Here is a 14571-nt window from a genome sequence, read left to right on the forward strand (position 1 = left end):
CGGAGCAGGAAACGGAATGGTCCAGTGCTGGGCTGGAGCCCAGGGAGACCGCCTCTTAACCAGGCCCTGCTGGAGCTGCCGCAGCCCGCGTAATAGCACTGGATCCGAGCCTTACTCAAGTGACTCCAGCTCTCTTCCGGTCACAAGCTTTTTATGTTCCAGAGAAGCTGAAAGTCATTATCAGAAGATGTGACAAACAGTCCGCTTAGACACCTCTCAGACAAACCCTCTTGGTCGGCATTGCCTCTCTCTCACCCTGGCCCAGCAGGGGCAGGACCATCCACACTCAGCCAGCTGGGGCTGCAGAGCTTTGGAGCCCTGGCTTCCACACTCTGTGTGCTCACTGCAACCACCTCCCCACCCAGACTGGGCGATGCTGAGGGCAGGGATGTGTCTCATTCCCTGGCGTCCCCAGTGCCGGGTGTGGCACAAAACAGACGCCTAGTGAAGATGTGTTGATCCGATGGGTCAACCTTACACTCTGTCACTCCTGCAAGCTGCCCATCTTCCAGCTTCCACAGCTGGACCACACGTGTGCCCTGTGAAGTGGGTCACCTACTGATGCAGCAGGATACAGGGAAAGGAGCCCTGGGCTGGGACTGAGAGACCAGGGTTCTTGGATCCTGGCTCACTGGGTAATCTTGGGTCAGTCCCCACACTTCTTCGTGCCTCTGGCTCCCCCACTGACCTGGCAGGGTCCCCCGACAGAGCTGGTCTGTAGCCCCCAGCCTCTCTAGGCTTTGTACTGTTGGTTGAACTTCTGCCGGCGGACACAGCAGCAGGTGGCCAGCGTGGTGAGAAGGATGGCACACACCAGGGTGAAGGTGAGGATGATGATGAGGTTGATGTTCTTGAGCCCCCCCTTCTCACAGTCCTCTGGACGCACGTGACTCAGGGACACCTCCTCCTGGGAGCCGAAGCGGCAGATCAGGTCCTGGGTGGCGTCCACGTCCACACGGCCCTGGTGCAGCTGGGCCGCCAGCCAGCCGTTGCCGCAGCAGCTGAGGGGGGTCCCCTGCAGGTAGAGGCGCCGCAGGCTGGTCTCCAGGCCGCCCATGGCACTGCCCGGCAGGAGGCTGAAGCTGTTGTTCCTTAGGTCCAGCACCTCCAAGGACACAGCCTGCGTCCAGGTAGGCAGGTGGCTCAGGCGGTTCTCTGCCAGATTGAGCCGCTTGAGGCAGCTGAAGCAGGGCAGGTCCACCTGCAGGATGGCCAGCCCGTTGCCCTGCAAGGCCAGGACCTCCAGGGAGCCCTCCAGGCCCGCCAAGGCCCCTGTGGCCACATCCAGCCCAGGGTTGGCAGAGAGGTCCAGCTCGGTCAGCGGAGTGTGGAGGAAGGCACCTGCCCGGAGCGTCTCCATCTCATTGTCCGCCAGGTTCAGGACGCGGAGGGAGGAGACGCCAGAGAAGGCCACACAGCCCGCGGGTCGAGGCTCACCTGGGCCCCCGCAGGGGCTGACCCGGTTCCCCTGCAGGTTGAGCCTCTGCAGGCTGGCCAGGCCGGCGAAGGTGTACGGGGGCAGGTCCCGCAGGGCGTTGTCCTGTAGGAGCAGCGTCTGCAGAGACCCCAGAGCCCTGGCACCCAGCTCCAGCGTCTCCAGCGCATTGTGGCTCATGTCCAGGAGTGCGAGGCAAGGCAGGGAGCCCAAGGCCCGGGCCTCAAAGGCCCGCAAGCAGTTCCGGCTGAGGTTCAGGAAGCGCAGGGAAGTCAGGTGCTCAAAAAAGCCCTCGGGGACGAGCTCAATCTCATTGTAGCTCAGATCCAGATTCAAGAGCTGAGAGAGGGGCTGGGTGCTGGCGTTGCGGCCCGGGTTAGAGAAGGGCAAGGCGGACCAGCCCTCGGAAGGCGCGTGAAGGCCCTCGCCGCCCTGGGGCGGCCCCGGAGGGAGGCGGATGAGGTTGTTAGACACGTTCAGGTAAATGAGTCTCGGAAGTGCGGCCAGGTCGGGGAAGTGGAGCAGTTTGTTCTCCCGCAGGTCGAGCCAGGCGAGCTGATACTGGGCCCGGGGCTCCGGAGCCGTCTGAAAGGCCTCGATACTGTTGCAGCTCAGGTCTAGGACCCGCAGCTGCTGGAGGCTGAAGTCGGAGATGCAGGTGAGGGAGTTCCTGGAGAGGTTGAGGTGTGCCAGGTGGGGCAGGGCCTCGAAGGCTCCGTCCTCGATGTCCATCAGCACATTGCTGTGAAGGTCCAGCCGCTCGAGCGCGGGCGTGCCCCAGAAGGTGTGGCGGCCCAGGCGCGTCAGGCTGTTCTCCGCCAGCGAGAGGCTGCGCAGGGCGGGCGCCTCCGCCAGCAGCCGCTCCGCCAGGCCACTGTACAGGCTGTTGCCAGACAGGTCCAGGGACGTCAGGTGCGGCAGGGGACCCAGACCCCCGGTGCTCAGCGCCGTGCCCACCGCCAGGCGGTTGTGGGCCAGGTTGAGGTGCTCCAGGCGGGGCAGGGCCTGCAAGACCCCTGGCTGGAGGAAGCTAATCTCGTTGGCGCTCAGGTCCAGGTAAAGAAGCGCTGTGTAGGAGCCCAGGGGCGAGGCCAGGACGCTCCGCAGCTGGTTCCCAGACAGGTCGAGGACCTCGACGGCCCGTGGGAGCGCCGAGGGGACCTGGAGTAGGCCAAGGCCCCGGCACAAGACTTCCTTGTCCAGCTGGGGGGGCGGAGGGCAGGGAGAGCAGCGGGCATTAGTGGGTGCTGTGGGAGGGGCAACCAGACATGCGCCTCTAGGAAGTATGACTGGAGCCGCCACCAGGCCTGGCCAGGCCTCTCCTCTGTCCTCCCAGCGTGCTCACCGTCCTCCCCCGCAGCCTAATCACCCCATGTCTGCATGACCCCTACTCTGCTCCCTGTCTCCGGTACCCAGTACGGTGGTGCTGGCATCAGGGAGGGACTCAAGGAAGCTTCGATTGGTAGACAGACAGATAGATGATAGACAGAAGGACAAATGCACTAACAAAATACTCTATACTGATCATTATCCCATTTTAGAGGACACTAAGCCATGTATCACCTAGAGTGCCCCAGAGCCAGTGAGGAGCGGGGCCAGCTGGGACCCAGGCCTCCTGGTTCCACATCCCAGTTTCCTTCCATGGACCCAGAGAGTTAAATTTACCCAGCTGATGTTCTACTAGAAACCACTTTGGGAGAAATGTTTCCAAAAGGGGAAAAATGCTATTTGCACTCCTGTCATCGGTGTTAATTTTGGTCTCTCACCCTCTCAGATCTCATTCAAGCCCTCACTCCACAGGGCAGAGCTCGGGTCCCAGAGCCTGCCTTCCTTGCTGACACTCACCAGATGACCTCGTTCTGCTGCTGCCCCCACCCCCAACAATGGCTTCACTTTGCATGGTCCAGTCCAGATGGGCCCCTGGAGATGGGGTAGGGAGCAGGAAAAGATGACCAGAGTCTCAACCCACATTCTTTGATGACAAGACTGATTTTGCTGTGTCACATTACCACTCTGGTTTCTTATCCAGAATGTAACTCATCCTTCCCCAGCACCCATTCAGCATTTTATATTTTATTTCGCATTTTCAGACCCCTGGTCTCGCTGGATCTTCACAATAGCCTGCCCATCAAATCTGATCACCCCTCTTTAAGAACCCCAAGGTTAGAGAGGGGAAGGGAGGCCCCAGAATCATCCAGCTGATGAGGAACAGAGCTGGCTTTTGAACCCCAGTCTCTTAACAACCAAAGACCCCACTTTTGTCCCTCCATCACATGTGCCTTCAGGGGCCAGAATTCTTTCCATGGAAATGCAATCTCCCTCTGTCTTTTCCCACACACCAGGAACCCCAGCCTTTTCCAGCGAAGGCTCTGGCTTCCATAACCACCAAGCTCAGGCCCACTCCACCCTGGCCTCTCTGTCTCCACTGACCCCTTTCCGCCAGCCAAATGCATGGCAACTGTTCAAAAACTCCACTCTGACCATGCTGCCCTTGGCTTAAACCCCTTCCGGGCAAAGTCCAGCACCCTGAGCAGAGTCCAAGGCTGTCTGTGGCCCCTGCTGACCTGTCCCCTTTCCTCCCAACCCACTCCAGCCCAGCCCACACCTGCCCACTGCCCACTGTGCCCTCCCACACCCACCTCTGGGCCTCCTCCTTGCTGTTCCCTGTGCTGGTTATGTTCTTCCCAACCAGATCAGCATGGTGAACTCTGTGTGCTGAGCTCCAAGGTCTCCTCCACCTGGAAGCCTTCCCTGACTGCCGGGCAGGTCGGGGCCTCCTCTGGGCTCTCACAGCCCCTGTGCTTCCTCTCTCATAGCTTTGGCCCCCTGAATTGTGACTGTTTGTGTGCAGACCTGCTAGACAGTAAGTTCAGGGCAAACAGGGTTTGACTGAGTGACTGTTGTGGACCTGGGCGATAGAAAGTGCTCAGTACACTTTTCAGTGAATGAAAGAGTCACAGACATCATCAGCTTAGTAAAAGTCTGAGGGATTGACTGAATCACCTTTCTGAAAGGAAAAGAAAAGAGATGATGCATATATTCAGACTAGAGTCAAAGACCGTTAGAGCAAAAGGGGTCCAGCCCACCCACTTCCCAGATGGGGAGACTGAGACTAAAGGTGGCAGTGACCTGCACGAGGTCACAGCGAGTCAGTGGCTGAGCCGACAGGGCAGGAACACCAGCCTGGGTGTTCCCTGCCTGGCCCAGCTCTCAGCTTCCTCCCAAGAGCTTCAGGGTGAAGCGGGGCGGGGTGGGGGAGGGGAGAGGAACGGACTGCCCTCCATCAGGCAGTGCGACTCTTCCAGCTCCACGCGGCTTCCAACTCCACGGTACTGCCCTACTCAGAGGCCCGAGGACACCCCTGCAGTTGGGCACCCATGCAAACTGGAATCCCACCCCGGCCACCCTGCCAGACCTGCTTGGCTCCGTACCCCTTCCTCCCTCACAACCGTCTCTGCCAGCTGGGGCCACTGGGCACAGCCTCCCTATCCGTATCCTCAGCTCCGCAAACCATCCTGATTAAAGAAGAAACAGCAAAATGAACACAAACACAGTGTGTGTTGGGGGATGGGGCTTAACCCACCTGCAAGCCCACACCCCGTTTCACCCCAGAGGCAATACTCAAAGGCTCCCTGGGGTACCAGCTCCTGAGAGCTGAGCCGGGACACAAAGCTGGCCAAGTCCAGCACCAAATCCTGCTTTCTGCCCAGTGCCCAGGACCCCTGTCACAGAGGCCCAGAGGGACTGCTACAAGGCACAAGGCAGGGCTGCCCAGCTCTCCAGTCCAGTCTAGGAAGGAGCTTGAAGGCGTGGGCAGCTCTCAGAACCCCATTTGTCGGGTACCCACCACTCCCTGAGCTCCAAGCTGAGTGACTTATTTGGGGAGGGGTCTTGGGGGCATCAGCCCTTAATCAAGTTCAGAGCTTCCCCGATGACCCCCTATCCACTCTCTGGTATGCCAGGACTCCACTGTCCAGCTTTTTTTTTTTTTTTTTTTTTTTTTTTTAGAGGGAAGAGGGTGTCACTCATCACCATTTTACCACCTGCACATAGAAGGGAAGCAGGGTAGAGAGAGTTACCCGGCAGTGGACAGCATGAGCTTGGGAGAGATGGGTTCGAATCTTGGCTCTGTTACCTCCTATCAGTATGATCTTGTGGGTCCCATCTCTTCTCTCAGCCTTGGTTTCCTCAGCTGAAAAGAAGAGTTTTCTCTCATAAAATGAGAGAAAGCCCTTAGCGTGGAGCAGGCCCCTTGTTAGCCCTCGGCATGTGGCAATTTGTTTTTACTATTTTGAAAAGCATCAAAACCGCTTCCATGGGAGTTCAGAAATTGCTTTCCTGCCTGTTACCTCATTTGCCCCAAATCCAAAGCCCACCCAGTTCCCCTCTGCCTGTTGGGTGGCCCAGACCCTTTATCTCTCTGAGTCTATTGCCCCAGGTAGATGTGGGGCTGCATTTGGTGACGTCTGAGGCCTTCTCTGCCTGTTATTCTGGGTGCTGGGAATCCCAGAAGGGCTCCAAGGAGTAAGAAGTGAGGTGGCAACAGCAGGACACTGCAAACCCCAGGGAAGGGTTGCAGGGCCCTGGCTGCCAGCTCATCCAGCCTCCAAAAGCAGCTGCCCATCTTGTGTCGTAAGCTCCCAGTCCCAGGTCCAGGTGGGGCCACTGGAGGGCCTGTCCCTTCCCCAGCCCAAGCTCCAGTCTTGGCTTCAATGATTGCCCAGCCTTACGAGTGGACCTAGAGGGTTCCTTTTCTCTGTACCCCACAGGGTCACAGTAACCTCAGGGCTAGTCTCCCTGACTCCTGGCAGAAAAATGGAACAAAGTGAATCAAACCTGGTCACTGCCCTTGAGAAGCTCTTGGTCTGGTAGCTGAGACAGGCGTGGACCATTCACCAACTAGCCTATGCACTCAATATTGAGATGGAAGGAAGCTTAGGGCTGTGGGGGCCCCAAAAGGGATCAAACAGAACCAGGTCGGCCTGGAAGGGGTCAGGGGAAGCTTCCTGGAGAAGGCAGCATTTGACCCCGGCACTAACAAGTGAGAGGCATCACAGCAGAGATGTGGCAGATGGGCTCGAGTTAAGGAGCCCAGTTAGGAAAGGGGATTCATCCCCCGAAGGGGCCTAGTACAGAAGAGCCTTTCCCAGATGCCCACTCCAAATTCCCTACACATATACCTATGCCTCATCAGCCAGCTAGACCCACTGCCCTTTGGGGGCAGCTTGAAGGGATAGAGTCCAATAATGGCCCTAGTTGAATGACCTTGGACAAGTTACCTAACTTCTCCAAGCCTTAGTTTCCAACTCTATAAAATTGGAATAATGGTACTTACCCAGCAGGATTAACAGTAAACAAGGCATTTAAACATTCTAGTAGGCGCTCATTAAATGCAAGGTTTAAAGGCATTAAATGCATTCCCCTGCCTTTTCTGACCCCTCTAGCCTCTGGCTTCTGGGGCTGGGGCTGGGGCAGTAGGACACCCCCGGGCAGGGGGTAGGGGGAGACAGGGAGTTCTCCCTGCCTAGGCAGAGCTTCTTACCTTCTTACAGGGCACCTTGTCTCGGTGTTGGGAGGTAGCCAGGCCCAGGGTCAGCACGGCCAGAAGCAGCAGGATCCGGTGGCTCATGGCTCTGCACAGGGCAGGAGGAAAGGGGAAGGCTGTAAGACCACAGGCTCCTTCCCACCGCTCCTTCCTGTCTGCACCTGCCCTCAGGGAAACCCAGACCACAGCTGTAGCTGGACCAAAGGTGCTGTGAATGGGGCACCTTGTGAAGGGGATGGGAAAAAGGGCTGCAGCCCATCACAAAGGGCCTTCAGTGCCAGGCCAGGGAGCTAGGCCATTACCCTGGACAAGAGTTTTTAAGCAGTGGGTGACATGGTCAGATTTGGGTTTCAAAAGACCCTACCTGGAAGACAGCCTGGAGGAGGTGAGCAGGAGGTAGAGGGACCCTAAGGGCTGCCCTGGCCAAGCTCAGGGCTGGGGTGGGGTGAGGTGGGGAGCTAGGCCTCTGACACTTGACACAAGCAGGTCCCCCCATCCTAGCTCTTCAAGCCCCAAACGGAATTCCTCAATCCCCCCACCCGCAGACCTTTATCTTGCCCTTTCTCTTTTGATTTTCTGGTTGTCGAGTCCCTGCCATTGTTTGAAGGCTGGGCCTGGAGCCTTGACAGGAAGCCCCGCCAGGAGGCCTGCCCTGCCCCCAGCACTGCGGGCTGTGGACTTCCCCAGGAACAGGCTGCCAGGCCCTTAACTTTCACTGAAGCCACCGCCCACGCAGTGGGACACCCAGGCATGCTGGGCCAGCCCTTCTCTCTATGAGCAGCGAGGCTGAGGTTGAGGGGGACCACAAAGCCCTCAGGAGGGTCACATCCCAGTGCTGCTAGGGGCTCATTCACTGAGAACCTGGGCCAAGTGCTAGGAATACACAGCTCAATCCATCAATTTCATTCATTCATTCATTCATTCACTCACACCCTTACTGAATGCCTCCTCTTGTCTGGTTCTGTCCTGGGAACTGGGGACACAAATAAAGGCACAGAAGAGACCATAATACATACAAAACATTAACAAGGAGAGACACATAATGCCCTCCAAGAGCACTGGACCCAGTCACCCACACCAGACTGCTCCCTCTGTCTCCTCCACTTACCTGCTGTGTGACTTTGTACAAGTCACTTCACCTCTCTGAGCCTCAGTTTCCTCTTCTGAGGCTAATGCCAACCTTGAAGTTTTGTTAAAGATCAAATGAGACATATTCTACGCCACGTACAGAGCCCTCATTATGCACCAGGCACTCTTCTTGACACTTTACATGTATGAACTCACTTAATCTTTCCAATAATTCAACGACTTGGTTCCATGATCACCATTCCTACTGTGCATACAGGAAAACTGAGGCTCAGAGAAATTAAGCAACATGCCCAAGTTCACACAGCTAACAAGTGGCAGGCCCGGGAACTCGGGCTCCTGGGTCTGTGCCCTTAACCTCTACACTATAAGGTCTCCTGCAGGTGCTCAATAAATAAGTGCTGAATTGTGACTCTGAGGGATGTTTTGGAAGAGGCATTTATAGAACCTTTATGGCTGAGTCTTTACTGTTAGAACCCATAAACATCCTTGCTATGAATTTTAAATGAAGGTGGGTGCTCTGAGGTCCTTTCTTGTTCAAACAGGCAAAGGCCCGAGCCGAGCCGTGTCTTTTAAGCCCTGTTCCCTGGGTTCCCCCGGGGCCATGGACCCCCTGCCCCACAGATGTCCTCCTCTCACCTGCATTACACGTTGGGTTTTCAGAGGAAATTTGGTTCTGCTGTTTAAAAAGCAGAACATCACCACCCTTTTGAATGCCAGTGTACTCAGAACCGAGTGGAAATCCCTCAGCGGGGCCTTCGAGGCCCTTGGGGAGTGCTCCCTGCCCAGCCAGCTCTTCTCTCCAGCTTCATTTCTCACTGTCCCTTCTCCCACTCTGTGTTCTGGAAGCCTCATATTTCCTTCAGTTCTCTGAGCATCTTTACACTGCCCCAAACCTTCACTTCCTCCCCTCTCTTGGGCTGAATACCTCCTCATCCTTTGGGTCTCAGCCTAGATGTCACCTCCTCCAAGAAGCCTTCTCTGGTTTCCCAAGTCTGGGCTATATATTGGCACCAAGCACTTCATCACTCCATGGTTCCCTCCCCTTTACCACCACCCCCACCACCACCAGGGGAAGTGCCCCCCAGGGCAGAGGGGCCTCACTCTCCTCTGGGAACCATCTTACACTGTGCAGGCTGGGGAAGGCGCTGAGAATTGACGTGAGGCGCCTCGGTGACATGGTGACGCTGCTGAGAGCAGTTTTTCTCCTGGACTCTCCCTTCACCTCCCTGCCACACTCCTTCCCCCCATCAGCGGGTTCTGTCTGCTTTCCCTAAAACACAGACTCTGGATCTGCCTACCTCCCTCCTCCATCACTGCCACAGACTGAGGCACCACCACGACCCTGGGCCTCGACCCCAGCAACAACCTGACCTCTTTTAGTCTGTCCTAAGCATGGCAGCATGAGTGATGTCTTTAAATCATGTATCAGATCATGAATCTCACTGCTTGAAAACCTCCCATAAAATCGAAGCTTATACAATCTCCTCTCTGACTCCATCTACCATGTGCTCTTCCCTCACCAAATTCTCGCTTTCTCACCATCCCTCAAACACAGCAAGTGCATTCTTGCCTCAGGGCCTTTGCCCTTGCTGCTCCCTCCACCTGGAATGCCCTTGCCCAGATCTGCACGTGTTTTATTGTTTTCCTCTCATTGATCATTTCCCGATCGTTTATTGCTTATTCTATGAGAACAGGGGTCTATTAAGCGGTGCTCACTAAAAGTCTACTGAACAAACAGCAAAGTGAGGGGTAGCAGTCCACGGCAAAGGGCTAAGCGGTGAGTGCGAGGTGAGGATAAGGAAGGATCTGGATTAGTTCTGAACCTGAGGGCACTGCTGCCCAAAGGGGCACTCGTTTCCCCCTCCCCTGCCTGCCAAATTCCACTCTATCCCTGAGGTGAGCATCTGAGCCTCCAGGAGGGCCCCTCCCTGCAGCACGTGGAACTCCACCCTGCCATCTAACAGAAAGGGGCCCCTCGGCAGTGGACACCCTTGAGCAGTGCCCTAGACACAGTGTGGAGAATTTGAGGGTTACTCGCTCTCAAGAGGGAGGATTGGGATAATTGAGACCCAGGCTCCCATCCAGACTCTGCTGCCCACCAGCCCTGCTCCCTGCGGCAAGTCCCTTAAGCTTTCAGGGTCTCAGTGTCCCACCTGTAGGGCAAGCAGCCTCGTTCCTGTTTTGCCACTGTTTGACCCCAATGGTTGTGATGACCAAGCTGAGAATGGCTGTGAAGGCACCCTAGACACATATTGTCTTTCCCAGCTGGGACAAACCCACAGGGTTGAGCAGCCCAGGCGAGGTAAGGAGTGCCGAAGAGGGAGGCCCCAGGCCAGCAGACAAGTGGCCTAGGCAAGAGGACGCAGGAGACATCTTAGGACACTGACTGGGGGGAGAAGTGCCAAAGAATATCCCTGTGTGTGCGCGTGTGCGCGCACACAATGTGGGGAGAGAGAGAGAGAGAGAGAGAGAAAGAGAAATGGGGCGGAGGGCAACACCTACTACCATAATAAGCCCACCCCTAGTGTTTAAGGATGTTAGATACTCTTCTAAGCACTTGACCTATATCATTTCATTTAATTCTCACAACAAGCCAGTGAAGCAGTTACTATAATTTCCATTGTACAGATGAGAACACTGAGGCTCAGAAAGGTGAAGTGACTTACCCCATAGTTACCCAGCTCATAAATGTTTTGGGATTTAGCCCCAGGTCTGTATGACCCAAATGCTGGGTTTTCTCCAGCATGTGCTGAGCTGCCGGCCCCCTATAGAGTTTGTCCATGAGGAAAATAAGGCGCAGAGAGGTGACTTACTCAAAGTCACAAAGGCAGTAAATGGCAGAATCAGGATCAGAATCCAGCCTGCCTGTCTGCCTCCAGATCAAATGTTTCCACAACACCAGGCCAAGATCTCCCTCTCTAACCCCCTCCAACCAACCCCCAACCCACCAACCCCAGCAGACAGGCTCACAGTGCTGGGCTCTAGGGTGCTCCTCTCCCTCCTCTCAGCCTGGGTCACTGGCAGAGTGGGGTCCTGGGAGAGCTGCTGTGGACGTTCCCAGCGAGCAGTGAATCACTAAGGGCAAGCCCCATTCTGGAGACATGTGCATCCCACGGGGGAATTAGACCTTAACCCAAAGGAATGTGGCTGTGATGGCGGAATTTCAGGCAGCTGAGGGTGGGGGTGGGGGTCCCTCACGTCTTACCACCCATGAAGAAGGCTGGCTGAGGAACTCCTTGGAGGGAGGTGGGTGCTACCACCACCCCCATCCCTGCCCCTAGAGATGGGCAGGCTATCTGGTGCGGTGGGATGGGAAGACTCACGCCCGGCCAGGGTCAGAGGGCAGTAGCAGACCAGATTCAAATCCCGAATTGCCCTTGACTAGCTGTGTGTTCCCTGCTCAAGTGCTGGCCTTTTAGCGGTTGTTTTCCCATCTGTCAAATGGGACCGCCTGCCTCGCCCTTCGCGGGAAAGATCCGCTGAGCTAGGAGCCTTGGAGACTTCTGGAGGCAACCCTGGCTCCACGCGCAAAGCAGGGGGCGGTGGCGGGAGGGGACTGTTGAAGTTCCGCGTCTCGATGGACTAGTCCCAGCCCAGCTCCGCGCCGGGTGCTCGAGAGGGGCGCGGGGCCGCCGGTTCCCCGAGGGGGCCGGCCAGCCTCGCCCTCTGGGAGGCTCCTACCTGGCTCAGCGCGGCCGCTGCTCCTCTCCCGGGCAGCCCCGGCACATTTTGCGCAAACCTGCCCTCCCCGTCCCACCCCGCGCCAGACCCCGGGGTCACGGCCCGAGGAGGCGCACGGCCGCTCCACCGCCCCACGGGAACCGGACCCGCGAGAGGGCAGCTCGGGCTCCAATTTAAATACCTCTCCCGCCGACCCGCCCCACCACGCCCCACCCTCGGCCCAGCCGCGGGGTCCTAGCGCCGGGCCGGCACGCCCCCGTGTGACTCGGTTTATCCGGAACCCGCGAGGGGGTGAAGCTTTTTCTTGACGCTGAAACCCGGACTGGGAAGGGGCGTGTCGAAGAGGGCGGGATGAAAGGGCGGGGAGGGAGAGGGGTCGCTAAGGAAGCGCTGTGCCAGCCAGGCCGCGCCGGGCCGCCGCACGTGCAGTTCGTGGCCCCGCGGGGTCCAGGGGGGCGGGTGGCTCTAGCAGCCGCGGGTCCGCAGAGGAAATCCGGCCTGGCCCCGATTTCCCCCGGGCCTGGCCCCGATTTCCCCCGCTGTCGGCGCCGCCGCACTTAGCCGGGGAAACACGAGAGGTGACGGCGGGGCTGAACGCGGAAGGAAATGACCCTTCGCTGGCCCTGGGGTGGCCACAGAGGGGGTTCCCCACACCGTAGCCGTCCCATCTGGTGAGTCCAGCCAGGTCACTTCTCCTCTCTGGACTGTGCTCTAGTGTCCAGACTCTTCCTCCTTCATCATCTCCTGGGCCCTTAAACAGCCCTGTGAAAAGGTCCCATCAAAGCCCCCAGAATTCAGGTGGAGAAACAAGCTATGGATGGGGTCATCGAGTATAAATAAAAATCACTTGTCTGGGACTAGTAAGGTCCCCATTTATATTTAGGGAAACCGAGTCTCAGAGAGGTTAAATAGCCTATCCAAAGTCACACAGAATATAAGAGACAGGGATTTCCCCCCTGTCTGTCCACAAAGCTAAGCCCTGCCCAAACTGGGTACACTTTTCCAGCACTATGTTAGTCAGGTTGTCTTTGAGTGCTGTGCAAAAAGTAGCACGGTGGTAATATTGTCTTTTACGTGGAAGGTTGAGGCGCATCTTCCCCAAAACCACCTCCTCTTCTAGATGCCTTGGCCCTGCCAGATCACAGCTGCCCTGCCCTGCCCTGCTGGGTGTGGACCTGAGGAAGGGGAGCCTAGGAGAGGAGGGTCACAGCTGTCCTTCAGGCCCTGGTTCCAAGGGTGGAAGAGAATTCCTCCTCCAAAATGTTTCTCTTCCATGATGGTCACCACCCCTGAGAGTAGTACAGCATGTCCCATTTTACCGGTGGGAAAGTGACCACCCAAAGCTTTGTGGTAAATCAAGGTGAAGCTAGACTTAGAAGCTGGGTTCCCTGAATTCTATATAGATGGCAGCTGCATTTCCTTCCTCCCATCTGGCTTACTGTGGGGACAGGACTGGGGAGATGGGGACCGCTCAGAGAAGACAATCTATGACAGCTAGGAGGGCAGGGTAGGGGTGGGGCAGGGCCTAACCTAAACTCAGGAGATCAGGGAAAGCTTTCCTAAGGAGGGACCTGAGCTGCTATGAGGGCATAGGTAGGAAAGGTCACAGGACCTGGGAAGGGTGTCCACACCTTCCTCTCCCTCCCAGCCACCGGGAACCTCAGATCTATGCTGAGGGAGGGCCCAGCTGGTCATCGCAACGCCCTCTCCCCACCTCGCTGGCATTAGTCCTCATCTGGTCAAATGGAACCTCGGTTTCCGCATCTGTAAAATGGGAAAGATAGTAGCTTCTTCTTGGGTTGGTGCCAAAACTAAGAATAACGGACTTAGCCTGGGGCCTGTACCCAGTGGGTGTTAGGCAACTTCTGGCTGTCTTTACTGTGACGATTAATGATGCCTCTGCCACACCCTGTGGGCTTCCTTTTCCAGATCCTTGTCCAAAGGGCCAAATGTCCAGGAAGTGCTTCGCAGCAGCCCTGCAGCATGGGCAGAACATGGATGAGTTGGACTCAGACAATTCCTGGGCTCTCCCACCTGACCTGCTCCCCCCACATCCAGCACCACCTCACCCTTCCCTGAGCTGCTGCCTGCAGAAACCGCTGGGCTGGCGCAGAGCTCTGGCTGGGGCTGGGGTAGGGCGGGGCTGGGGCTATGGCGGGCTCGGGGGAGAGCGACCTACCTCCCACACACCCCCAAACGCTGCGGTTGTGGTTAGTCAGTTCACAGGGGTCCACTTCACTCAGTGCCTGGATGGGGCTCCCCAAGAGTTGGAGACAGATGGGCAACCAAGCGTGCCTACCCGCTGCTGATGCCTCTTGGGACTGGGGGCTGAAATCGGGAACCCCACGTGCTCAACGCCCCTTCCTTCACCTTTTCACTTCTTCAGCGTTCACGTTGCTGTGGGACTTTTGGCAGTTTGCTTGATCTTTCTGACCTCAGTTTGCTGATCTGCAAAGTGAGACTAATAATAACACCTGATGTTCTGGCTTGTTGTGAAGCCCAAATTGCAGCAACGTGTGTAAATACCTGGTCGGGGGCCTGGCCTGCGGTCCTTGCCCAGGAAACATGACTTCCCTTCCCTGGCAGGTCCCGGAATCAAAACATACAGGACCTACCCTTGTGGAGCTCCCAGACCAGATGGGAGGCAGATGAGAACATCGGATGATGGAGTCCAGAAAACTCAAAGGCCAAGTCCGGGAGCCGGAGCTGGATATGAAGGGAGAGGAGAGGTGAGAACTGCGCAGGGCTGGATTTGCCTGGCAGCCATGTGGAGGGTGGCTTTCTTTTTTTTTTTTTTTTTTTTTTTTTTTTTTTTTTTTTG

General features: G+C 56.8%; 2 protein-coding genes across 2 annotated transcripts in view; both read right to left on the reverse strand.

Moving 5' to 3' along the window:
• Positions 1 to 733: 733 nt before the first annotated feature.
• Positions 734 to 10851, reverse strand: LRRC32 (leucine rich repeat containing 32). The gene is made up of 3 exons (XM_007461708.1): positions 10736 to 10851; positions 6978 to 7068; positions 734 to 2638 (listed from the first exon to the last, which is right to left on the reverse strand). Exons 1-3 carry the CDS (start codon positions 10849 to 10851, stop codon positions 734 to 736), a joined length of 2112 nt encoding a protein of 703 aa, XP_007461770.1.
• A 1278-nt stretch (positions 10852 to 12129) lies between these two features.
• Positions 12130 to 14571, reverse strand: part of LOC103072318 (olfactory guanylyl cyclase GC-D-like) — a 47074-nt gene continuing 44632 nt past the window's right edge. The window contains 1 exon segment of the mRNA XM_082931231.1: positions 12130 to 12306. Coding sequence (XP_082787357.1) covers positions 12130 to 12306 — 177 coding nt within the window.

The sequence above is a fragment of the Lipotes vexillifer genome, unplaced genomic scaffold (genome assembly GCF_000442215.2).
Source record: "Lipotes vexillifer unplaced genomic scaffold, Lipotes_vexillifer_v1.1 scaffold223, whole genome shotgun sequence".
NCBI classification, from domain to species: Eukaryota; Metazoa; Chordata; class Mammalia; order Artiodactyla; family Lipotidae; genus Lipotes; species Lipotes vexillifer.

Excerpts from the sequence above, each read along its gene's own strand:
- LRRC32 (XM_007461708.1), bottom strand. The coding sequence starts at position 10,851 with ATGGACAAACTCTATAGGGGGCCGGCAGCTCAGCACATGCTGGAGAAA. Across the intron at positions 7,069-10,735 it reads ATGAGCTGGGTAACTATGGG|AGCCATGAGCCACCGGATCC; the intron begins GTAAGTCACTTC and ends TGCCCTGTGCAG. Across the intron at positions 2,639-6,977 it reads ACAAGGTGCCCTGTAAGAAG|CTGGACAAGGAAGTCTTGTG; the intron begins GTAAGAAGCTCT and ends CCGCCCCCCCAG.